The sequence below is a fragment of the Vombatus ursinus genome, unplaced genomic scaffold (assembly GCF_900497805.2).
Source record: "Vombatus ursinus unplaced genomic scaffold, bare-nosed wombat genome assembly UNPS02014807.1, whole genome shotgun sequence".
NCBI lineage: Eukaryota > Metazoa > Chordata > Mammalia > Diprotodontia > Vombatidae > Vombatus > Vombatus ursinus.
Window position 1 is genome coordinate 49,689,115 of NW_020954585.1, and position 19,018 is coordinate 49,708,132.

General features: G+C 41.7%; 1 protein-coding gene across 3 annotated transcripts in view; it reads left to right on the forward strand.

Moving 5' to 3' along the window:
- The first annotated feature begins 1,372 nt into the window (after window positions 1-1,372).
- CARD11 (caspase recruitment domain family member 11) overlaps window positions 1,373-19,018 on the forward strand; it is a 131,236-nt gene continuing 113,590 nt past the window's right edge. For 2 of the 3 annotated variants that reach the window (XM_027874774.1, XM_027874773.1), the window contains exon 1: window positions 1,374-1,775. Coding sequence is in view for 2 of the 3 variants with exons in the window: in XM_027874773.1 (XP_027730574.1) it covers window positions 1,763-1,775 (13 nt within the window). In the remaining variant the exon portion in view is untranslated. Of the gene's footprint in view, window positions 1,776-19,018 lie in introns of all 3 variants that reach the window. The other variant, XM_027874772.1, reaches the window with a different exon arrangement.

The following is a 19,018-nucleotide window of genomic DNA, read 5'->3' on the forward strand; positions in this document are numbered from 1 at the left end:
AAAGAAAGAAAGAAAGAAAGAAAGAAAGAAAGAAAGAAAGAAAGAAAAAAGGAAGTGAATGAAAGAAAGGAAAGGAAGAAAGAAAAATGGGAATCTAGCAAGCTTATTTCAAGAGAAATGATGAAAACTATATATTGTACAAGCATACAAATATTATATGCAACAATTTTATGCAACCAATATGTTTTTCATCAATCAATCAACAAGAGTTTATTAAGCAACTACTAAGTGCCAGCCACTGTGCTAAGTGCTGGGGAATTATGTAGATAGATTGATAAGTGGATGGAGAGATAGATGGATGGATAAATAGACATATTGATCAACAGAAAGGCAGATAGATGATAAATGGATAGATATAAATGCAAAGCATGAAAAAAATTCCTTCTCTCAAGGAGCTAACATTTTAATGGAGTAGACAAGTATACAAGTATTTAGAGAATATCTTAAAGATAAAAAACAAAAATAAATTCAAACTAATTAAATGCAAGGTAATTTTAGATGGAGGGAGCTAATAGTTGGGGGGGGAAGTCATGAAAGGCTTCTTACAGAAAGTGGTGCTTGAGCTGAATTTTGAAGGAAGAGGGACTCTGTGAGGTGAAGGTGAGAAGGGAATGCATTCTAGGCAACAAAGACAGAAAAAGGGGAGATAGTGTAGCTCCAACAAAGAGAATACTTTGTTCAGCGGTTAGCAGGTCAGAGGATACAGGCCTATTCTGTCAAAATTAAAAGTGCTGAAGGCAAAAAAATACTGAAAGTGATTGCAAGTCATATCTAAAGAGGCTGATGGAGGAAAGGAAGATAGAGGAAGATATTGGATGTTCAAAAATGTAGCCCTATTTGTTTCTCATCTTTCTTTGGGAAAGTCTTGTGTTTTATTTTCTCAAATGATTTTGGCTGAAAAGTGCACGACAAACTTCTTCAGAAGTGACTCAAACTCCTGGAGGAAACGATAGTCCATATTTTGGGGCTACGAAGCTCTGCTTCTGAAGAGACGAAGAGGGGAGAAATGTGCTACTTCTTTGGGGCTCTGCACAATTCAAATCCATGTGCATTCGCAGGCCTACAGCAGCAGATAGGACAGCCCAATTTTCTTAAACCAAGACAAACAGAGAGCCTAAAGCTTCCAGAGAGGTCCCAAGGAGCCATGTTCTTCTCCTCCTCCTCCCTCCCCAACCTCCATCCCCCACCCCCAGCTTTCTCTTTCCTCACGTCTCCCTTCCCTCTTTCTCCTGGGCAATTCTGGGTTCAATCTAAGTCCCTCGACAAACTCTCCTTCAGACCTTAACAACTTTTTTCTCCCCTTTCTTAATCTTTTTTTTTCTAACCTTTTGCATTTTTTTTAGTCTCATTTCCTGTCTGGGTTTTGCATTTCCCTCCCCCGCCCCTCCCAGCCTATGACACACTTTCTCTCTTCTTTTTTAATCTTTTTTTTCCCCTCTTTTATTTGCTCCAAGCTCATTCCTCAGGGCCTTCGCATAAGCCCCCTACCTCTCTTCCCTTCTCCAGCCCCCATCTGCTTTCCTCGGAGCCCTGGGAGCAGCGCTCAGTCCCAGAAATCCCCTCCCCCCCCCCAGCCTCTCCCATCACCACTGGGTTTCACTAGGCGGCCCAGCCCGCCACCCCTCTCGCCTCCCCCATCTCCGACAGGAGGAGGGAGAGGGGGGTCTTCGAGGAGGTCTGGACCTGACGGAGCCAGCCAGTGCTGGGGCATGTAGGAGGAGCGCCACTGACCAGCACCTGCACCTCCTGCGAAGCGCAAAGCATGAGTGCTCGAGGTAGGAAACCCCGAGACCCGATTGGGGGCACCGGGGCTTGGCGGCAGTTCCCCCAGGCAGTGGCTCGGAGGGTGGAAAGTCTGGATAGAGCCCCAGAACCCTCCTCGCCAACCCCCAGGATCTAGAAAGTTATTTCTGAGTTTGCCTCTTTATTTTGGCCTCGGTCTCTGTGTCTGTCTGTCTCTGTCATCCTCTCTGTCTCTTTCCCATTCTCTTCTTCCTCCCCTTCTGTGAGAAGAGAGGGTCAAGTTACACTGAAGGGAAGAGGGGGCTGGAGTGTGGGGTGAAAAAACTACCGGGTGAGGAACGTCCTCCTTGCACCTGCCCGCGAGAGAGAGCAAAGTCCTCAGACATCCCGGAAGCCTGAAACTTTTGAGGACTCAGGGGCAGACCAGACCCGGGAGGTAGGGGGCAAGGGGGATGCGGACGCGATCCAAAACTTGGAGAACCTGAGAAAGTCCTGGACTTGACTGGAGCGGGCCTCAGACCTGCTTCGGGGGAGGTAAAGATGAGTTACAGCCTCCGCCCCTGACCCTGGGAAAGATTGAGGGCGTCTAGGAAGCCAGACTTGGGGCTGGGGGCGATGCTTCAAATCTTCAAATCTAAATTTGGGAGCATTTAGCTTCTGTGCTCATTCAAAAGTATAGGTCCTTCCGCCTCACGGAGCCTTCAATTACAAGAACTGAGGCTACGATCTAATATACCATAGGCTATATGTGTGGATCTTTAATACTGTTGTTTTTCTTTCTGCTGACATTTGTCCCCTGTATTGAAGGTGGATATGGATTAACCCACCAGAAAGAAGCGGCTTGTCACTTAACGTTCTGTGACCAAACTCCCTTGGGCTATGTACAAATTAAGCTATTGGGAATTTAGTTGTAATCCTCTCCTTCCTTTAACCTAATCTCCAACTCTTCTTACCCTCAAAGCAGGTGTAAGGAAATGATAGCACAGACCTCGAAATCGGGGGATAACTTGGCAAACAAAAGTATATCGTAACTGTGTTGTAAAACTTTGTTTGAAAATTGGGAGGGTTTGGGCAGATCAAGAAGAAAGTAGAGCACCCTCATTCCTCAGATTTGTCAATGGCATCAACCTAGGAGCACTATAGATAGATAATATGTCTTAGCAGATGAGAACAAGACGCCAGAATGAATGAATGAAAAGCCTCTACTAAACACTTACTATGTGTCAGACTGGGGAAACAAAAAAATCACGACAGTTCCTGCCCTCTAGGAGCCTACCTACATTCTAATAATAGCTGGCATTTATGCAGTGCTTTAATGTTTGCAATTTGCTTTACCAAGATTCTAATTTTATTCTCACAATTCTAGGAAATATGTGCAATTATTATCCCTAATTTTCAGTTGAGGAAACTGTGGCAAAACGGTTAATCGATTTGCTCAGGGTCACACAATTTAGATTTAGACTGATTTAGACTCAGGGCTTTCTGACTCCTGATCCAGTATGACAGGAAGACAATCCATGTAGGAGAAGGCTGACTAGAGGGAGTTAGTGGTATAATGGGGAAAGTGAAAGAGTTAGAGTTAATGAGTTCTGAATTTAAAACCTGCCTCAAACTCTAGCTGTGAGGGACTGGGCAGGTCACTTAACCTCTCTAGGCCCCAGTTTCCTCATCTATAAAAATGAGGGGTTGGACTTCTTGTTCAGTTATTTCAGTTGTGCCCAACTCTTCATGACCCTATTTGGGGTTTTCTTGACAGAGATACTTGAGTGGTTTGCAGTTTCCTTCTCCAGCTCATTTTACAGATGAGGCAAACAGGGTTAAGTGACTTGTCCAAGGTCACACAGCTAGTGTCTGAGGCTAGATTTGAACTCAGTCTTCCTGACCCGACGCCTGGTACTCTACTAGCTGCCCTGGTGTTAGACTTAATGATCTCCAAATTCTAACTCTAAGCCAATGATGCTATGTTTTGGTCTAAGAAACGACAGGGGTAGTATTGGAGCCGTAGGGCAGTGGAAAAGAGGTAGGTATGCTGCAAACATAGGGATAAAAGTAGTTTTACACCTAAGTTGTTGTTGTTGTTTTATGTCACCCAAACAAGTATAGAGTAAGGAAGGTGTGGCTAGACCATAGTCCATATGGAAAATATGTGAAGGTTTTAGTGCACTGCAAACTCAGTATGCCACATCAGTATGATCTTGGACTCAGATCTGTATGAACAGAAAACCTTGTTCACCTGGTCAGGCCACATCCAGACCACTGAGCTCAGAATCTGGATGCTACAAATCAGGGCTTGATTTATTGTTTTGTTGATTGCTAGGCTGAAGAAAGGGATAGAGAAAATATTAACAATGCAAGTCAATCATCTGACAGGTACAATTTTTGGGGGGAGACCTGGTTGTTAAACATTTGCCAGCACATCCCAGCAGGACAATGACCAGACCAATGAAGTGTTTGGAAACCATGACATACAAGGATAAATTAAAGGAACTGGAGACATTTAGCATAAAGAAGGGAAGATTCAGGAAAGACACGAAAACTGTCTTTAGGTATTTGAAGGCCCCTCATAGGGAAGAGGAATTAGATTGTCCTGCTTGGTCTCAGAGGACCAAACAAGGAGCCATTGACAGAAATTGCAGTGAGGGAGATTTTGACTTGATCTAAGGAAAAATGTCTTGACAATTAGAACTATCCAGAAGTGGAATGGGCTGCCTCTGGTGTGATGAGTTCCCTGTCACAGTGGTCTTTAAATGGAGATTGGATGACCACCACTTGTCAAGAATAGATTCTTCCTCAGGTATTTGCCGGACTGCCTCCCAACCCCGAGTCTCTATATGATTCTAGGTTCTTCCCATCATTTGTAGCTAAATAAGAATATTTAATTTTAGGAGATGGAGAGAGTTGCCTGAGTCATAACCTGTACAGTCCTTTAAAGACTTAGTCCTGTTTTTCCCAGGGATGATACTTATTTGAATCAATAAAGCATTTTGGAGCTTTGACTGTCTGCCTGCACCTGTACTAGGAACTATGGTGGATATAAGAGGGAAGAGTCATGAGGCCCAGAACTAATATTAATGCCTAGATGACAACATCTGCCCCATGGGAGCAGGATATGTGTGGTGCAGTAGAACAGACAATTGGTTTACAATACCATAGATTTAAATCTGGAATGGCCTTCAGAGGTCTTCTAATCTAATCCCCTCAGTCTATAAATGAGAAAACTGAGGTTCAAATAGCTTGTGACTTGGTCAAGGTCATGCAGATAGGATATGGCAGAGCTAGGATTCAGACTGGGTTTTCTGCCTTCAAAGTCCAGTTTTCCTTCCGTCACCCCATTCAACTGAGAGCTAGAATCAGAGGACAACCAGCTCTTAAGTCAGAGGATTTGGGTTCCCTTTATGCTTACTAGCTGTGTGGCTTCTCTTTATTTCAGTTTCCTCATCTGTAAAATGGGGAAAGGAAGTGTTGGTCTGATTGGCCCTTCTGAGGGCCCTTCCAGCTTCAGTCCCAGAGCTGTTATTATCCTATGATCTTATGGTCATAAGGGACTTTAGGTCAAGTGTTCTGCTGTTTGGTAAGTGATCTGCCCAAGGTCATACAGGTTGCCCCTCTAGGCCTCAATGAACTCTCATAAAATGAGGAGGTTGGATTAGATGATCTCTAAAGATTGTTCCAATTCTAAATTCACTGAACCTGTGATACAATAATTAATTAGGTGCTTTAGTGCACAATTGGGAGACATCATTAGAGTCTGAAATAGCAGTGGAAGGATTCTTGGCATTGATGGGACTTGAGTTTGGACTTGAAAGGTAGGTAGGATTCGGATAGGTGGAGAAGAGTGTGGGGGGGGGCATTTCAGGCTATCGATGTGTCTGTAGCTTACTACAGTTTCATTTTTGTAAATATGTGTTTCATCAGGCTATCTACCACCCTTTTCAAAAAGGTCAACTTAAGAGAACACTTAGAGGAAGTTTGGGGATTAGAGGGAGAGAGAGAGAAGGAATGACCCATGGAGACAAAAGAGGCCTCAGAAGTACAGATTATCCCTCTTCATACATCAAAGACTAAATCAAATCAGGGTTTTTAGATGATTATGATGAAAAGAACCATCAAATGCCAAATCCCCTCAAATCCAAGGGCCAATGGGCTAGCATTTAAAATACCTTTCAATGGTCTTTTCCCCTTACATATGCCAATTCTTTCTTGCAATAGAGGTGACTGTCTTGGTCTGATGAGTCAAGGCATGCCTGGGGTGACCACTTTCAACACCGGAAACAAAATATTTCTTTTTCTCTTACAAACCTAAATCTGCCTTCTATTCTGAAAACTTGATCAAGGGAGAGTCAACCAATCAAAGTCTATCTACTGAAGTGTAGAGACCTTTCCCTTGTCCCTGGACGTTTGCTCTGAAAGGTACCTACCCCTCACCTGGCTGTGTCATCAGATCTATAAAGAAATATTTGGGTGAATTTAAACTAGGAGTGTGCAGAAATTTAAAAGAGAGATGCACTACAGTGCTACCTTAAAAACTCTTCCTTCCTATTAATCCTGTTTCAAGAAAAGAGAAGAATTAAGCCAAGTTTCTCTCTGGATTCCAGGCATCTCACAGGTGCACACATTCCAGACACAGGTATGGCTGCCAACAAACCCTCCCCTAACATTCTCCTCAAAGATTCTGCCTACGCCCTTGAGGTACTCCTCCTTTCTGGGTCAGTGGTTTTAATGGGGTGAACATTTTCGGGAGGGTAGCCTTTTGGGTTGTGATTTGTTCAAGGGCTCAGGGATTATAATGGCACTGTCAAATTTATGTAATTGGTGTCTGTGGCACAGATCCAATGAGTAATAAAAGCTTTTCTGTTTCAGCTTCCTCAGTCATTCCTTTCCCCTTCTCTCCCTCCCTCCCCTCCTCCACCTTCTCCCATCCCCGATTACTCTTTCTCCTCACTGACGAAGAACGAACCTACTACCAGTCTATTATGCTATAGTTTCCCTGGGAAAGGTTACCTAGGTCCTCCTATGTTTGATTAGTGAATTATTTCTATCTAGGCATTTATTTGGAGGGTCTCAGCAAGAGGGAAGAAATGGTTTCTTGGAGTCCCATATAAGATATCCTCCCTAAAAAAGGTGTTCAGTTCTCTATGGAATTTCCATACCAAGGATGGGCAGCTAGGTGGTGCAATGGATAGAAGGCCAGGCCTGGAGTCAGAAGGTCTGATCTTCCTGAGTTCAAATCCGGCCTCAGACATTTAATAGCTGTGTGACCCTGGGCAAGTCACTTAACCTTGTTTGCCTCAGTTTCCTCATCTGTAAAATGAGTTGGAGAAGTAAATGGCAAACCACTCTAGTATCTTTGGCAAGAAAATCCCAAAATAGGGTCACAAAGAGTCAGACAAAACTGAACAGCAATAATAATAATTATTATTATTATAGTTATTTACATGTTGTCTCTCCTAGACTATGAAGTCCTTGAGAGCAGAGGCTGTTTTTTTTGTTAGGTTTTGACATTTTTGTTTTGTTTTGTTTGGGGGTGGGTGGGGAGCAAAGTGGCTTTCTTTATAGTCCCAGCACTTATCAGAGTGCCTAGCCTATAGAAGGTACTTAATAAATACTTGTTGACTTCACAAAACTTTTCCCACCCAACCCTATCTCCCTTTTGCCCCTGGGTATAACCTCTATATACCTCAGTAGCCTGGAAGGAACAGTAGCAATATGACAAGGTAATGTAATGATACCTATAGCTGACATGTAGACCATAAGGTTTGGCAAACCCTTTACATGTTTCTCAACCAACCAGAATTAAGAGCCTACTATGTGCTAGGCTGGGCTACAAAGACAGCCTGTGCCCTCCAGTATTTACATTTTATGAGGAGAGATCACATGCACATAACCTGGCTATGGGTGTATTTAAAGGAAACAAGCATTTATGAAAGCACCTACTATATATCAAGCACTGGGCTAAACACCATTATTTCTATTTTATAGAAAAAGAAATTAAAGTAAAGTGACTTGGCCAGGTTGGCCACCTAGTAAAGTTTCTGAGGTCAAATTTAAACTCAGGTCTTCCTGATGTTGCCCTGAAGCCAACTTAAATCTGTGACTTCAGGACCAGTATCCACTACACTATTTAACTATCTCAAGAAGAGGTCAGTGTGATTGAATGGAAAGATTTAAAGTCATTTCTATGGATATGAGGGAGTGTGTGTGCGTGTGTGTGTGTGTGTGTGTGTGTGTGCGTGTATGTGTATGGGGGGGATGTATTATAATATTTGAACACAAATGAAATACAAGGAAATTTTGAGAGAGGGCACAACCCTGTGAGGTAAGTGCTACAGATACTGTGATCCTCATAGTATAGCTGAAGAAACTGAGGCTAAGAGAGATTTTATAATTTGGCCTAGAGTCCACAGTCAATAAGTGTCTGAGATGGGTTTTCAACCCATCCTTGTCTTCCTGACTTCAAGTCTCAGCTATAACTATGCCACATTGACCCACATCCATTCTCATCTTTGTCCTAGTGAATCTTTCCCTTGTAACCCAGTGGTGCCAAAAGTGGGTATCTGTATCAGTGAGTTGTCGCCTCTGTAGCCCTGTGCCTTTGGAAGTCTTCCCTGGACTCGCCCTGGCCTATGATGTTCAGAAAAGGGAGAGAATTGACATTTATTTCCTAGCTCTTTCTCTGTTTCCACCCAAAGTCTTTCTTCTGCTTTTTCCCCCAAGAGGTAGGAGTGGGGGAGAGGTGGGTTAGTGGGGGATGAGGGGGAGGTCATTTCCCATGAGCTAGATTTAGCTATGAGCGGCTTTTGAAGACTAACAATTGTTGAATCTTCCCGCATCTTCCCCCAACAAACCCTTATGGCCTGGCTTCCCCACTGGCCCCTTAGTTCTCTATATGAGCGAGGCTGCCTGGGGGAGCTTCCTCTCTGGCACACCCTGTGCTGCAGTGAGTTATGGTACCAGCTTTGAATGGCAGTAACAGAGGCCTCAGAGGTGCCATCCAATGGCAAAATGAATGTCCCACTTTTTGATCTAAGGGCAAACAAAAGCACAGTGTGGGTATTGTTAGGGGTTTTATAAATTGTTATTTCAGTGAATAAATGTTGGTTTGAAGTAAAACTGCATTTTATTGACATTAGTATTTCAGTTTCTGCCTTTGAGTAAAGTCTGTGTAATTCATTGAGAGTCAAGGGAGGGGAAAACCAGACTTATTATAAAGGGAATTGAGTATAGTTAGTTCAATTTCTAAAATAGTGAGTTTGAATAATAATGATACCGCATACTTTCTCACACAGAATGTTCTGTCCAAGGGTTCTCAGCTGTTTTTCAAAAAGCAACTCATTAATCTCTACAGTGCCTCTGGGAATTGAGCAATTATGCCTATTTATTTCACTGATGGAGAAACTGAGGCATATAGAGATTGGGCAGACCTTTTCACATGCAAGGGGGTTTTCTGACCATTAGAAAGCATTCCTTCCCACATGGTCAGAGGAAAAGTGTTGTGGGTTTTTTTTAAGCACTCTGGAAATTTAAACTTTCTGGGATTTTTTTGGGGTGGGGGAGAGATAAAGGATGGGGATGGAAAGAAATAATAGGTAAGAATTTTGAAGTCTTACAAGTACAGCATGCCATATGGCTGATGAAGGAGCTAAGTGCTCTGAACGCCTAATGGATCTTCTCCCTTTTTTTCCTTTCAAATTATATGGACACATTTTTCACTAGCTAATTTTGAAATATAGCTTTTTGATGCATAAAAAAGCCTCCGTATATTATAGCAGAGTCAGCCTAATTGGGCATATGAGACAAAATCAAATGAGATAATAGATGTGTAAAAACACTTTGAAAAGTATAAAGTGCTATAAAGATGTAATGTGTGTACTTTATAGGCATATTCAGGTGGTCTATTTAGATATGTTCTCTGAATGGGGGTATGCCAATTCCCCTATAATCTGGAAGAGCCAGCCCCACAGAAATTAGGAGCATCAAATAAGAAAGTCCTGAAGATTTTCTGAATATATTTAAAAAGGGCTGTTCATTCAGTCAATAAGGATTTACTGAGTACCCATTGAGCAACTGGTGCACTGAGTCTTGGACAGATGGCCAACATGATGAAATCAGCCTGTTCTCCTCTATTACCTGCACCATATGAGAAATGAAAGAACTCTAGATATAGAAGTGGACTGTTCAGGGATATGATTTTAGAGCAAGCTTGTACTTGCAAACCAAATGTTAAATTTTCATTGTGATGATTTACACCTTGGAAAAATTAGCAAATGCCACAAATCAGGACTTCACCTACTATTTTGTTGATTATCTATCATTCTCATTTCTTTTCCCAGTTTTTCCTCTACCTTTCTTATTTGATTTAAAAAAAAAAATTTTTTGGGAACTCTTCCAGAAATTCTTTTTGATCCTGAGACCAATTCATATTTTTCTTTGAGTCTTTGCATGTAGCAATTTTGACTTTGTTGTCTTTTGAATTTGTATTTTGATCTTCCCTATCACCATAGTCATATTCATTTTTTTGTTGTTGTTTGCTCATTTTCCAGCCTATTTCTTGGTTTTTAAGTTTATGTTAATGTTGGGCTCTGCTCCTGGGGTGGAGGGGGTATGGTTTCAAATTTCAAGTTTTTTGTCCAGCCATTTTCAGAGCTAGTTCTGTAAGTTTTCAGTTTTTCCAAGGTGGTATGATCTAGGAGAGGTGTGGTCACTATTCTCCCTGTGCTCTGGTCTATGAGTGACCACGAGTACTCTTTTCTGCCCTGGAACTGTGACCAGGGTCCCTGCTCCCCTGTGGCTGTAAGCTGTGTTGTGCCCTGGGACTGTGACCCAGGACTTCAACCCAGATCTAAGTATGGGCAATGCAAACAGAATCCTGCACCCAGTGCCAGCAAGGAGACCCCCATAATCTCCTTTTGACCAGTTGTCCAACCCCATTACTGTCTGTGGGCTGAGAGCTCTGGGAGTTGCTGCCACCACTGAGTCAGTTACTCCCAAGGCCTGCTGCTAGTTTGTGCAGCCTGTGCTGGACTGAGCTCCATTCTTGCCCTGGTGCAGCAGACTTTTCCTGCTGACTTTCTAAGTTGTCTTAGGCTAGAAAATTGTTTCACCCCATTCTTTTGTGGGTTCTGATGCTCTAAAATTTGTTTGGAGGCATTATTTAAAGTTGTTTGGAGGGGAATTTGGGAGAGCTCAGGCGAATCCCTGCCTTTTCTCTGCCATCTTGACTCCATCCCCCTGTTGATTGTCTAGACTTAAGAAAATGATGGGGGAAAATGATAATAATGTAAATTAAACTTAAAAATGTTTCATGCATATAGATTTTTTTTCTAGAGAAATGGTTGTTAAATGTTTACCATTATACCACCGTCCTCTAGTTATGTTATATTTTATTTTTAATTAATTAATTTTGAATTATCAACAATCACTTCCATAAGCTTTTGAGTTTTAAATTTTTCTCCCCTTCCTCTCCACCTCCCTCACCAAGACGGCGAGCAATCTGATATAGGCTATACAGATACATTCTTATTAAACATATTTTCACGTTGTGTTGTATTTTAAAGTTCATCCTAGGCTCTTTACCAGATGTTATCCAAGTAATCAGAACATTGCTAGTTTCAGTATCGTATTGCAGACCTGGAGATAGCAGCTTACCCGTAAATAAACTACGGGGGCCCCTTTGACCTCTAGAATCAAATGAATACAAATTTCTCAGTTCGGCATTTAAAGCCCTTCACAGTCTGGTTTCCAGACTTATTATAAATCACTCCTTTTCAGCACATTTTTTGGTACATCCAAACTGGACTACTCACTATTCTTATTTTATTTTATTTTATTTTTTTAATTTTTTTGGCTAGGCAATGGGGTTAAGTGACTAGCCCAGGGTCACACAGCTAGTAAGTGTTATGTGTCTGAGGCCGGATTTGAACTCAGGTCCTCCTGAATCCAGGGCTGGTACTCTATCCACTGCACCACCCATCTACCTCTACTCACTATTCTTCATACATGACATTGTATCACCTATTTCTGCCTTTGTACGGCACTTCCCCTGTGCCTGGAATATACTCCCCCCTCATCTCTACCTCTTAGAATTCCTAGCTTCCTGCAATTTTGTTGTTGTTTAGATGTGTCAGTCATGTCTGACTCTTTGTGACCCCATTTGAGGTTTTCTTGGCAAATATACTAGAATAGTTTTGCCATTTCCTTCTCCAACTCATTTTACAGTTGAGGAAACTGAGGCAAACAGGGTTAAATGACTTGCCCAGGGTCACACAGCTAGTAAGTGTCTGAGGCTGGATTTGAATTCAGGTCTTCCTGACTTCAGGCCTAGCACTCTAACCATTGGACTACCAAGTTTCCCACAAAGCTCAGCTCAAACTCACCTCTTATAGGAAGACTTTTCTGGTGTCCCCACCTGTAAGCTCTCTACCCCCTGCTAATTGCCTTGTTATTTATCTTGTATATACCTTTTTTAAAATTTGTACATGTCTCTCCCCATGGAATGTTTTTTGAGGGCAGGAACTATTTCATTTATGTATTTGTATACACACAGCTTAGCAGAGGACCTGGCTCAGAATAGGCATTTTATTAATGCTGATTGACTAAATGAATGACAACTCACTCATCCTGGGCTTATTCTGCATAAATGACAGAATGCTGCTATTGCTACCGTATCTTTATTATTATTATTTGCTAACACTATTCTGGAGACACTTATTGGCATGGCAGCTGGGTGACACAGTAGATAGAGTGCGGGGCCTGGAGTCAGGAAGACCTGCATTCAAATCTGGCCTCAGACACTTACTAGCTGTGTGACCCTGGGCTAGTCACTTAACCTCTGCCTCAGTTTCCTCAACTGTAAAATAGGGATGATAATAATAATACCTACCTTCCAGGATCGTCATGATGATCAAATAAGATAATATTTGCATAGTGCTTAGCATAGTGACTGGCACATAGTAGGTACTTTAAAAAATATCTGTTCCCTTCCATCACTCCCAAATGGACAGTAGCATAGTACAGAAACAGCATTGGCCTGGGAGGCAAGACAGATGGTACACTAATCCAAGCTTATATATTAATTTACTGCATGACCTTAAGTAGACCTCTTAGTTTCTCTGAAACTCAGTTTCCTCATATATAAAGCAAAACTAATAACACCTGCCCTGCTTGCCACCCAATGATAATATGAGGCATGCCTGAGAAAACGGATGTAAAAGCATATTGAAAATTAAAAGGTGCCACATGAATATATGGCAACATGCCAACGTGCCCAGGTGTTTGCGTGGGGTGGGGAGTAATTTGCATCAGTGAAGGAAGTAGCTACATAAATAAAATCATGGCTCCATCAGCTTCAGGTATTTCTGTATAACAGTGGATTGAGAACTGCCCTTGGAGCCAGGAAGACTTGGATCCAAGTTTTGACTCTAACATGTACAGAGCTGGGTCAAGTCACTTAATTTTTCTTCATCCCAGGAAACTCTTTAAAATAGAAATTTTTAACCTGGAGTTCATGTACCCCCAATAGATCTGTGGATAGATTTCAGAGGGTGGGTGAATTTTAAAATATTTTGATAACTATATTTTAATATAATTTGTTTCCTTTGTAAGTGTGTATTTTATGTTTTTGCATTTAGAAGCATTATGATGAGAAGGGGTCCATAGGTTTCACCATATTATCAAAGGAATTCATAACACAAAAAAGGTTAAGTCTGCTCTAAGGCCATAAGTTACAGAGAAGTGCTGACCTGCATTGGTGGAGGGCATTTATTCACTTGGGAGTTCCAAATCCCTAGACCTAATATGTAATGACCGCCACAGGGTTTCTTGCCAATTGATTTCTAAGTCTGTGTTACATAATGAAAATTTGAATCCTGGCTTTGTCACTTAGTAGCTGTGTGGCCTTGGGCAAATTGCTTTACGTTCTCGGAGCCTCAGTTTCCTTACCTGAAAAATTAGAATGAAATTCTACTATTTTATAATAATCATAATTCTATTACAAATTACCTTGCAGGGCTGCTATGAGGCAAGTGCTGTATAAATGTTAATTACTATTTCTGCTCAGATCCCTGTAACCCATTCTAATAAGAATAGCTTGTATCTTTATAGCAATTTTTATAACCTATTAAACACCTTCAACAACATTGTCTCAGGTCTCACAACACCTAAGGAGAGAGGCAGAATAGGTGATATTCTCTTTGTTTTGTAGATGAGAAAATTAAGAAGTGAAGGGCTTTGTCCAAGGTCACTTAGCTAGTGTCAGAGATGGGACTTGAATTCAGGTTTTCTGGTTTTATAACTAGTTAGTACAATCCTACTGTACTAAGGCTACCTTTACTTGCTTTTTTGTGTTTGGTGGGGAGGGGGGCAAAGGGGAAGTTAGAGTCTCTTTCTCTGTTTTGTTTGTTTTTTTCAAAAAATATTTTTTTTATTATAGACTTAACACCAAGACTCTCTATTCCGTTTAACACAATCGCAACAAAATTATAATAGGCTCAGCTTTAGTGTTGCCCTTTGATTTTTTTTCTATTATAAAAAACAATGACTTTGGACGATGCTGGTGATGATTAGAAAGGTAACTAATGTGGTTGATATATTGGTTGGGCTGTGTCTGTGCCCTGAAGATCACGGAGTCTTTAAAAACAAATGAGGCAGCTGAGGTATGGAGGCATATTCAGAGGCACTCAATGACTCCTAGGAAAATATTAGAATGGTCCCCAGGGATTCCTGAGTCCACGTCCTCTGTCCTAACCACTTGATAAAGTTACTTCTCTGTAATGTCCATGCCATACTGGGGTGGGGGTGGGAGGGTTGGAAAGGGGAATCTTTCAGAGTGAAATTACCCTCATTGCCAACATCTCTGGAGCTAAGTTAATTCTCCAGTTGGGTAGTTAGGAGGCAATCAGGTTCCCCGAAGCATTGCTAGATGAATCCCCTAGATAATTTCTTTAGTGGGGATTGCTCCACAGTCTGCTGAAATCTACCAAAATGATTCTGCATTGTACTGTGAAACTTTATCTGTCCCTGAATCTGGAGAGCCTCCCTTCTTTCACCTTGAATGCTGTGAGAGTTCTTTCTGGTTCTCCTGCTACAGCCCCAGACAAAGTCCTCCATTTGCTGTCTCCTCCTTGTATTTCCTTTTCCCAGAGACCTTTGGGAGCCATCTATCCTTATCCTGTTTGGCTTGGGAAAGCTTTGGGGCATTTCTTCTTGCCGATGGCATATTTCTAGTCAGATTCATGGCTTGAACTCTTATTTATTAGTTTGTGGGTTTTATTGTAATGAGTTTCATTTTCTTCTGTCTTTTACTCAGTTCCTTATTCTGCAGCCTTTGTCGTGAACGATGTTGGTGCAATGTGAGACAAGGAGCATTCAAAAACAAAAAGCATTTTTTTTTTAAGGAAAAAATCTGTGGAACTGTTTTCTGTGGCTCTGGAAACAGTGAATCTCTGCTCTCCAACCCTGTTTCCCTCCCTGCCCTCCTCAAAAGAAGCAAACAAATATTAACTGTCTCATGCTGAAAGTGGAGCCCAAATGGATGCTTCCTAGACCTGTTACTGTCTTCTACATTGCTCCTTCAGGGTTTACCGATTCAGTAGGTGGAATTGGTGGCTATTTAAGGAGTCTAAATTTAAAGTCCTACCAAAAAACAAAAAAAACCTCCCCCAGCAGCTTGCCTGAAAATGCCACCATGAAATTCACTCCTTAAGGACCTTCTAGAGACAGGTGCCAAATTTGAATTAAACCATCTCTGTCTTTAACAACCACAAGTGGGTGGGGTGACACCTACATGAAGAAGGAACTTGCATCCCTAAAATCATAAATTTAGATCTGGAAGGTGTCCTCATTTTACAGATGAGAAAACTGAGTCAGAGAGATTAATAGTCAACATAAGTAACTATCTAAGGTAGAATTTGAATCCAGGATTTCCAGACTCCAAGTTCAACACACCCTATCCTTGAAAGTCCACCATTGATTTTTATATGTGTGTGTATGCATATATATATATGTATACACACACATATATATGTACACACACACATATATATGTATATATGTATATTTACCTGTTTCAGGTTTCCCTCATACACCTTCATACCTCTTGCTTTCTGACTTCCAGTGTCCATGATGTTCAGACCACAACTCACCTATTCTGACTATTGATTGTTGAACTTTTAGCCCTCACTGGGGATGTTTTTCCAACCCCCACCAACCCTACCTGTCTCTTTCTATTCCACCCAGGCTTCTCCTCTCCACAGTAGACACAGGCCATGGATTAGTTCTGCCAATAAGTACATTTTAACTAGCGTAAAGTATTACTTGAGAGGCAGCAGGTCATGGTGGCGAGAGTCAGGAAGACCTTGTTTCAAGTTCTGACTCACATACTGGCAGTGTGACCTTGGGTAATTCATTTAATCTTTCATTGCTCTAGGCAAGGAACTTCCTGTACCAAGGCAGGCCTTCACCTTGTAGTCTAGAGAGTTATCTAGAACAGAAGTCTCAGACATAAGTATTTCGGACCTCAGCACTCCCAAATGCAGCCAAACCAGATTAAAATGTAATTGGGGGACAGCTAGGTGGCACAGTGGATAGAGCGCCAGCCCTGAAGTGAGGAGGGCCTGAATTCAGATTTGACCTCAGACATTTACTAACTGTGTGACCCTGGGCAAATCAGTTAACCCCATTGTCTCAAAAAGAAAAAATGTAATTGGGAATATTTAAGAAAATGAATGGGAATATAGATAAGGCTACTGTATGGTTTTCTAAATCAATATGCAGGCTAGAAGAATTAAAAGAATAAGTGAAATTTCTGATCTAGTACTGATCCCTAAAGCATTATGTACTTCAACAAAGTAAAGGAGTAACTAAATAAGGTATTGAGTTGTCAGGCTGGGGTTATGAGTCAGGAGGTTGAGTTTATCTGATTAACCCATTACCAACCACTGCCCTCAAGCAAAAAGCTGGATTTTAAAGTAGATTATTCTTAATCTTTCTTGTATGTTATGGACCACTTTGGCAGTCAGATGAAGTCCATAGATCCCTTCCCAGAATAATGTTTTCAAGTGCATAAAACAAATACATTAGATTATAAAGGGAACCAGTTACCTCAAAATACAGTTACCATACTATCAAATCCTACTTCAGATACTTTCTGTATGACTTTGAGCAAGCCACTTAACCTCTGTCTGCCTCAGTTTCCTCATTTGTAAAATAGGAGTAATAATAGCACCTACCTCCCAAGGTTGTTAGGAGGATAAAATGAGATATTTGTAAAGAGCTTGGCAAACCTTAAAGCACTATATATGTGTTAGCTATATTATTATTGTATTTTTTAAAAACAAGTTCATGGATCTCAGGTCAAGGACTCCTCTAAAGAAATGGGACTCAGATATGTGTTGTTGACAGCTAGGCTTTAAACTGCTCTGAGACTGGATAGAGTGTTGCTGTCAGCTAACTTCCTCTTTTCACTACTAGTCAGGCAGTTAAACATTTATGAAGTGCCTGCTATGTTCCAGGCACTGTGCTAAGGACTGGGGATACAAATAGTCAAAAGAAAGATAGTCTCTGCCCTCAAGGAGCTATAATTAATTTAATGGGGGAAAGGCAACCAACCTGTAAAGGAAAGCTGAAAGTGGGAGAGGGAAAGGGAAAGGGAAAGGGAAAGTACCCAGCCCTGGAGCATAATGGAGAAGTCCTGAAGAGTGAAGCCTTTGAAAAGTGAAACAAAGAGATAACTGGCCTGGGTACCCTTCTTAAACGGAAGTTTAAGGAGGAACTCTCCCCTCCACCCCCCAATACTGCATTTTGGTTGTACAGAGGAGAAGCTCCTCCCAAAAATATTACTTTCAGACTTGGGCTTAGATCTCACATAAGGCAAATTCCTGTTGAATTTATGACTCCCAGTTTGTATTACCAGCTTACTCCCACTAATAATAATAGCTGACATTTATAAGACACTTATTACTTGCCAGGCACAGTGGTAAGCATTTTACTATTATTAATTCATTTTGATCCTCACAACAACCCTGGGTAGTAGGTGCTATTATTATCTCCATTTTAAAATTGAGGAAACTAAGGCAAACAGGGCTTCTGCAACTTGCCCCCACGGAGTCAGTGTCTGAAGTCGTATTTGCACTCAGGTCTTCTTAACTCTAGGCCTAGTGCTCTGAACCACTGAACCACCAAATTGCCCACAGAAGATTACTCTCCAGAGTTTAGATACTCTCTCATAAAAATAGAGGCTGGAGTCTCACGGGAATCACACAAATGAACCGAAGAGGCCATGAAGGAAAGGAACCCCTTAGATGATTCTAGGTACAGGAGTTGCTTGGGTCCTGGACCTTGTCAGCTTGCAGCACCGAAGGGATGCTGCGATCTGCTCTGTTTCTCCTAGAAAAATGTGACCAGACTTAGAGGATCGCTTCTACCCATGAAACTTCACTCTAGTGCTTTCTTTTAGAGTCTACTTTCAGTCACTTCCCTGAGGCCATAATTAAAGGCCCCATGACCAGGCCTGTTCCATACCTGCAGAATTTTCTTTCTGCACTGACAAAACCCTATACTGTCGGGAGAGGAGGTATGGCTGTCGCTGTTTCTATGGAGCTCTGTTTACCCACACTGGGAGGGGATGGTTGGTAGGGGAGAGGAACCCAGAGCTGTGCCCTGGGTGCCTGGAGGTGATAAGAGTAATAGTGGGTGCAGAAACCCTACTTTGCTTTATAATAGGCGTCCTTCTTTTCTCATACTTAGAATCTTCTTATGGAAATTCTCTTACGGAGAATTTTGCCAACTATGTGGCTAGCCCCATCCCTAGATGTCATTGCACTAGCAACAGGAGAAGACACTCCCTCTGCTAATACAAACAGGCACTTCCTCCGCCATTTGTATTCTTCTAGAGTTACGTGAAGCACCGAGAGTAAAATGATTTGCCCAGAGTCACACAGTATATGTCAGAGACAGCACCTAGACCCTGAGATCAGCTTTCTATCCGCTATACCAGTGTTGCACACTATAAGGAGAAGGAGCAGTAGGAGAGGAGCCGTGATATGGCAAGACAAAATATGTCAAAGGATGGGGTTCACATCCCAGTTTTGCCACTTAGAATCTCTGTGGCCTGGTACAAGTCTCTTAATCCCTCTGGGCCTCATTTTTGCTGTATAATGAGGTCAGATTAGATGACCTACGAACTAGACTAGGCCTTCCCCTGTGTGTGGTCCATTTGACATAAAATTGAATTCTGCTTCCTCTTCCATCACTGACTTGATCCTTAATTTCCCCATCAGTA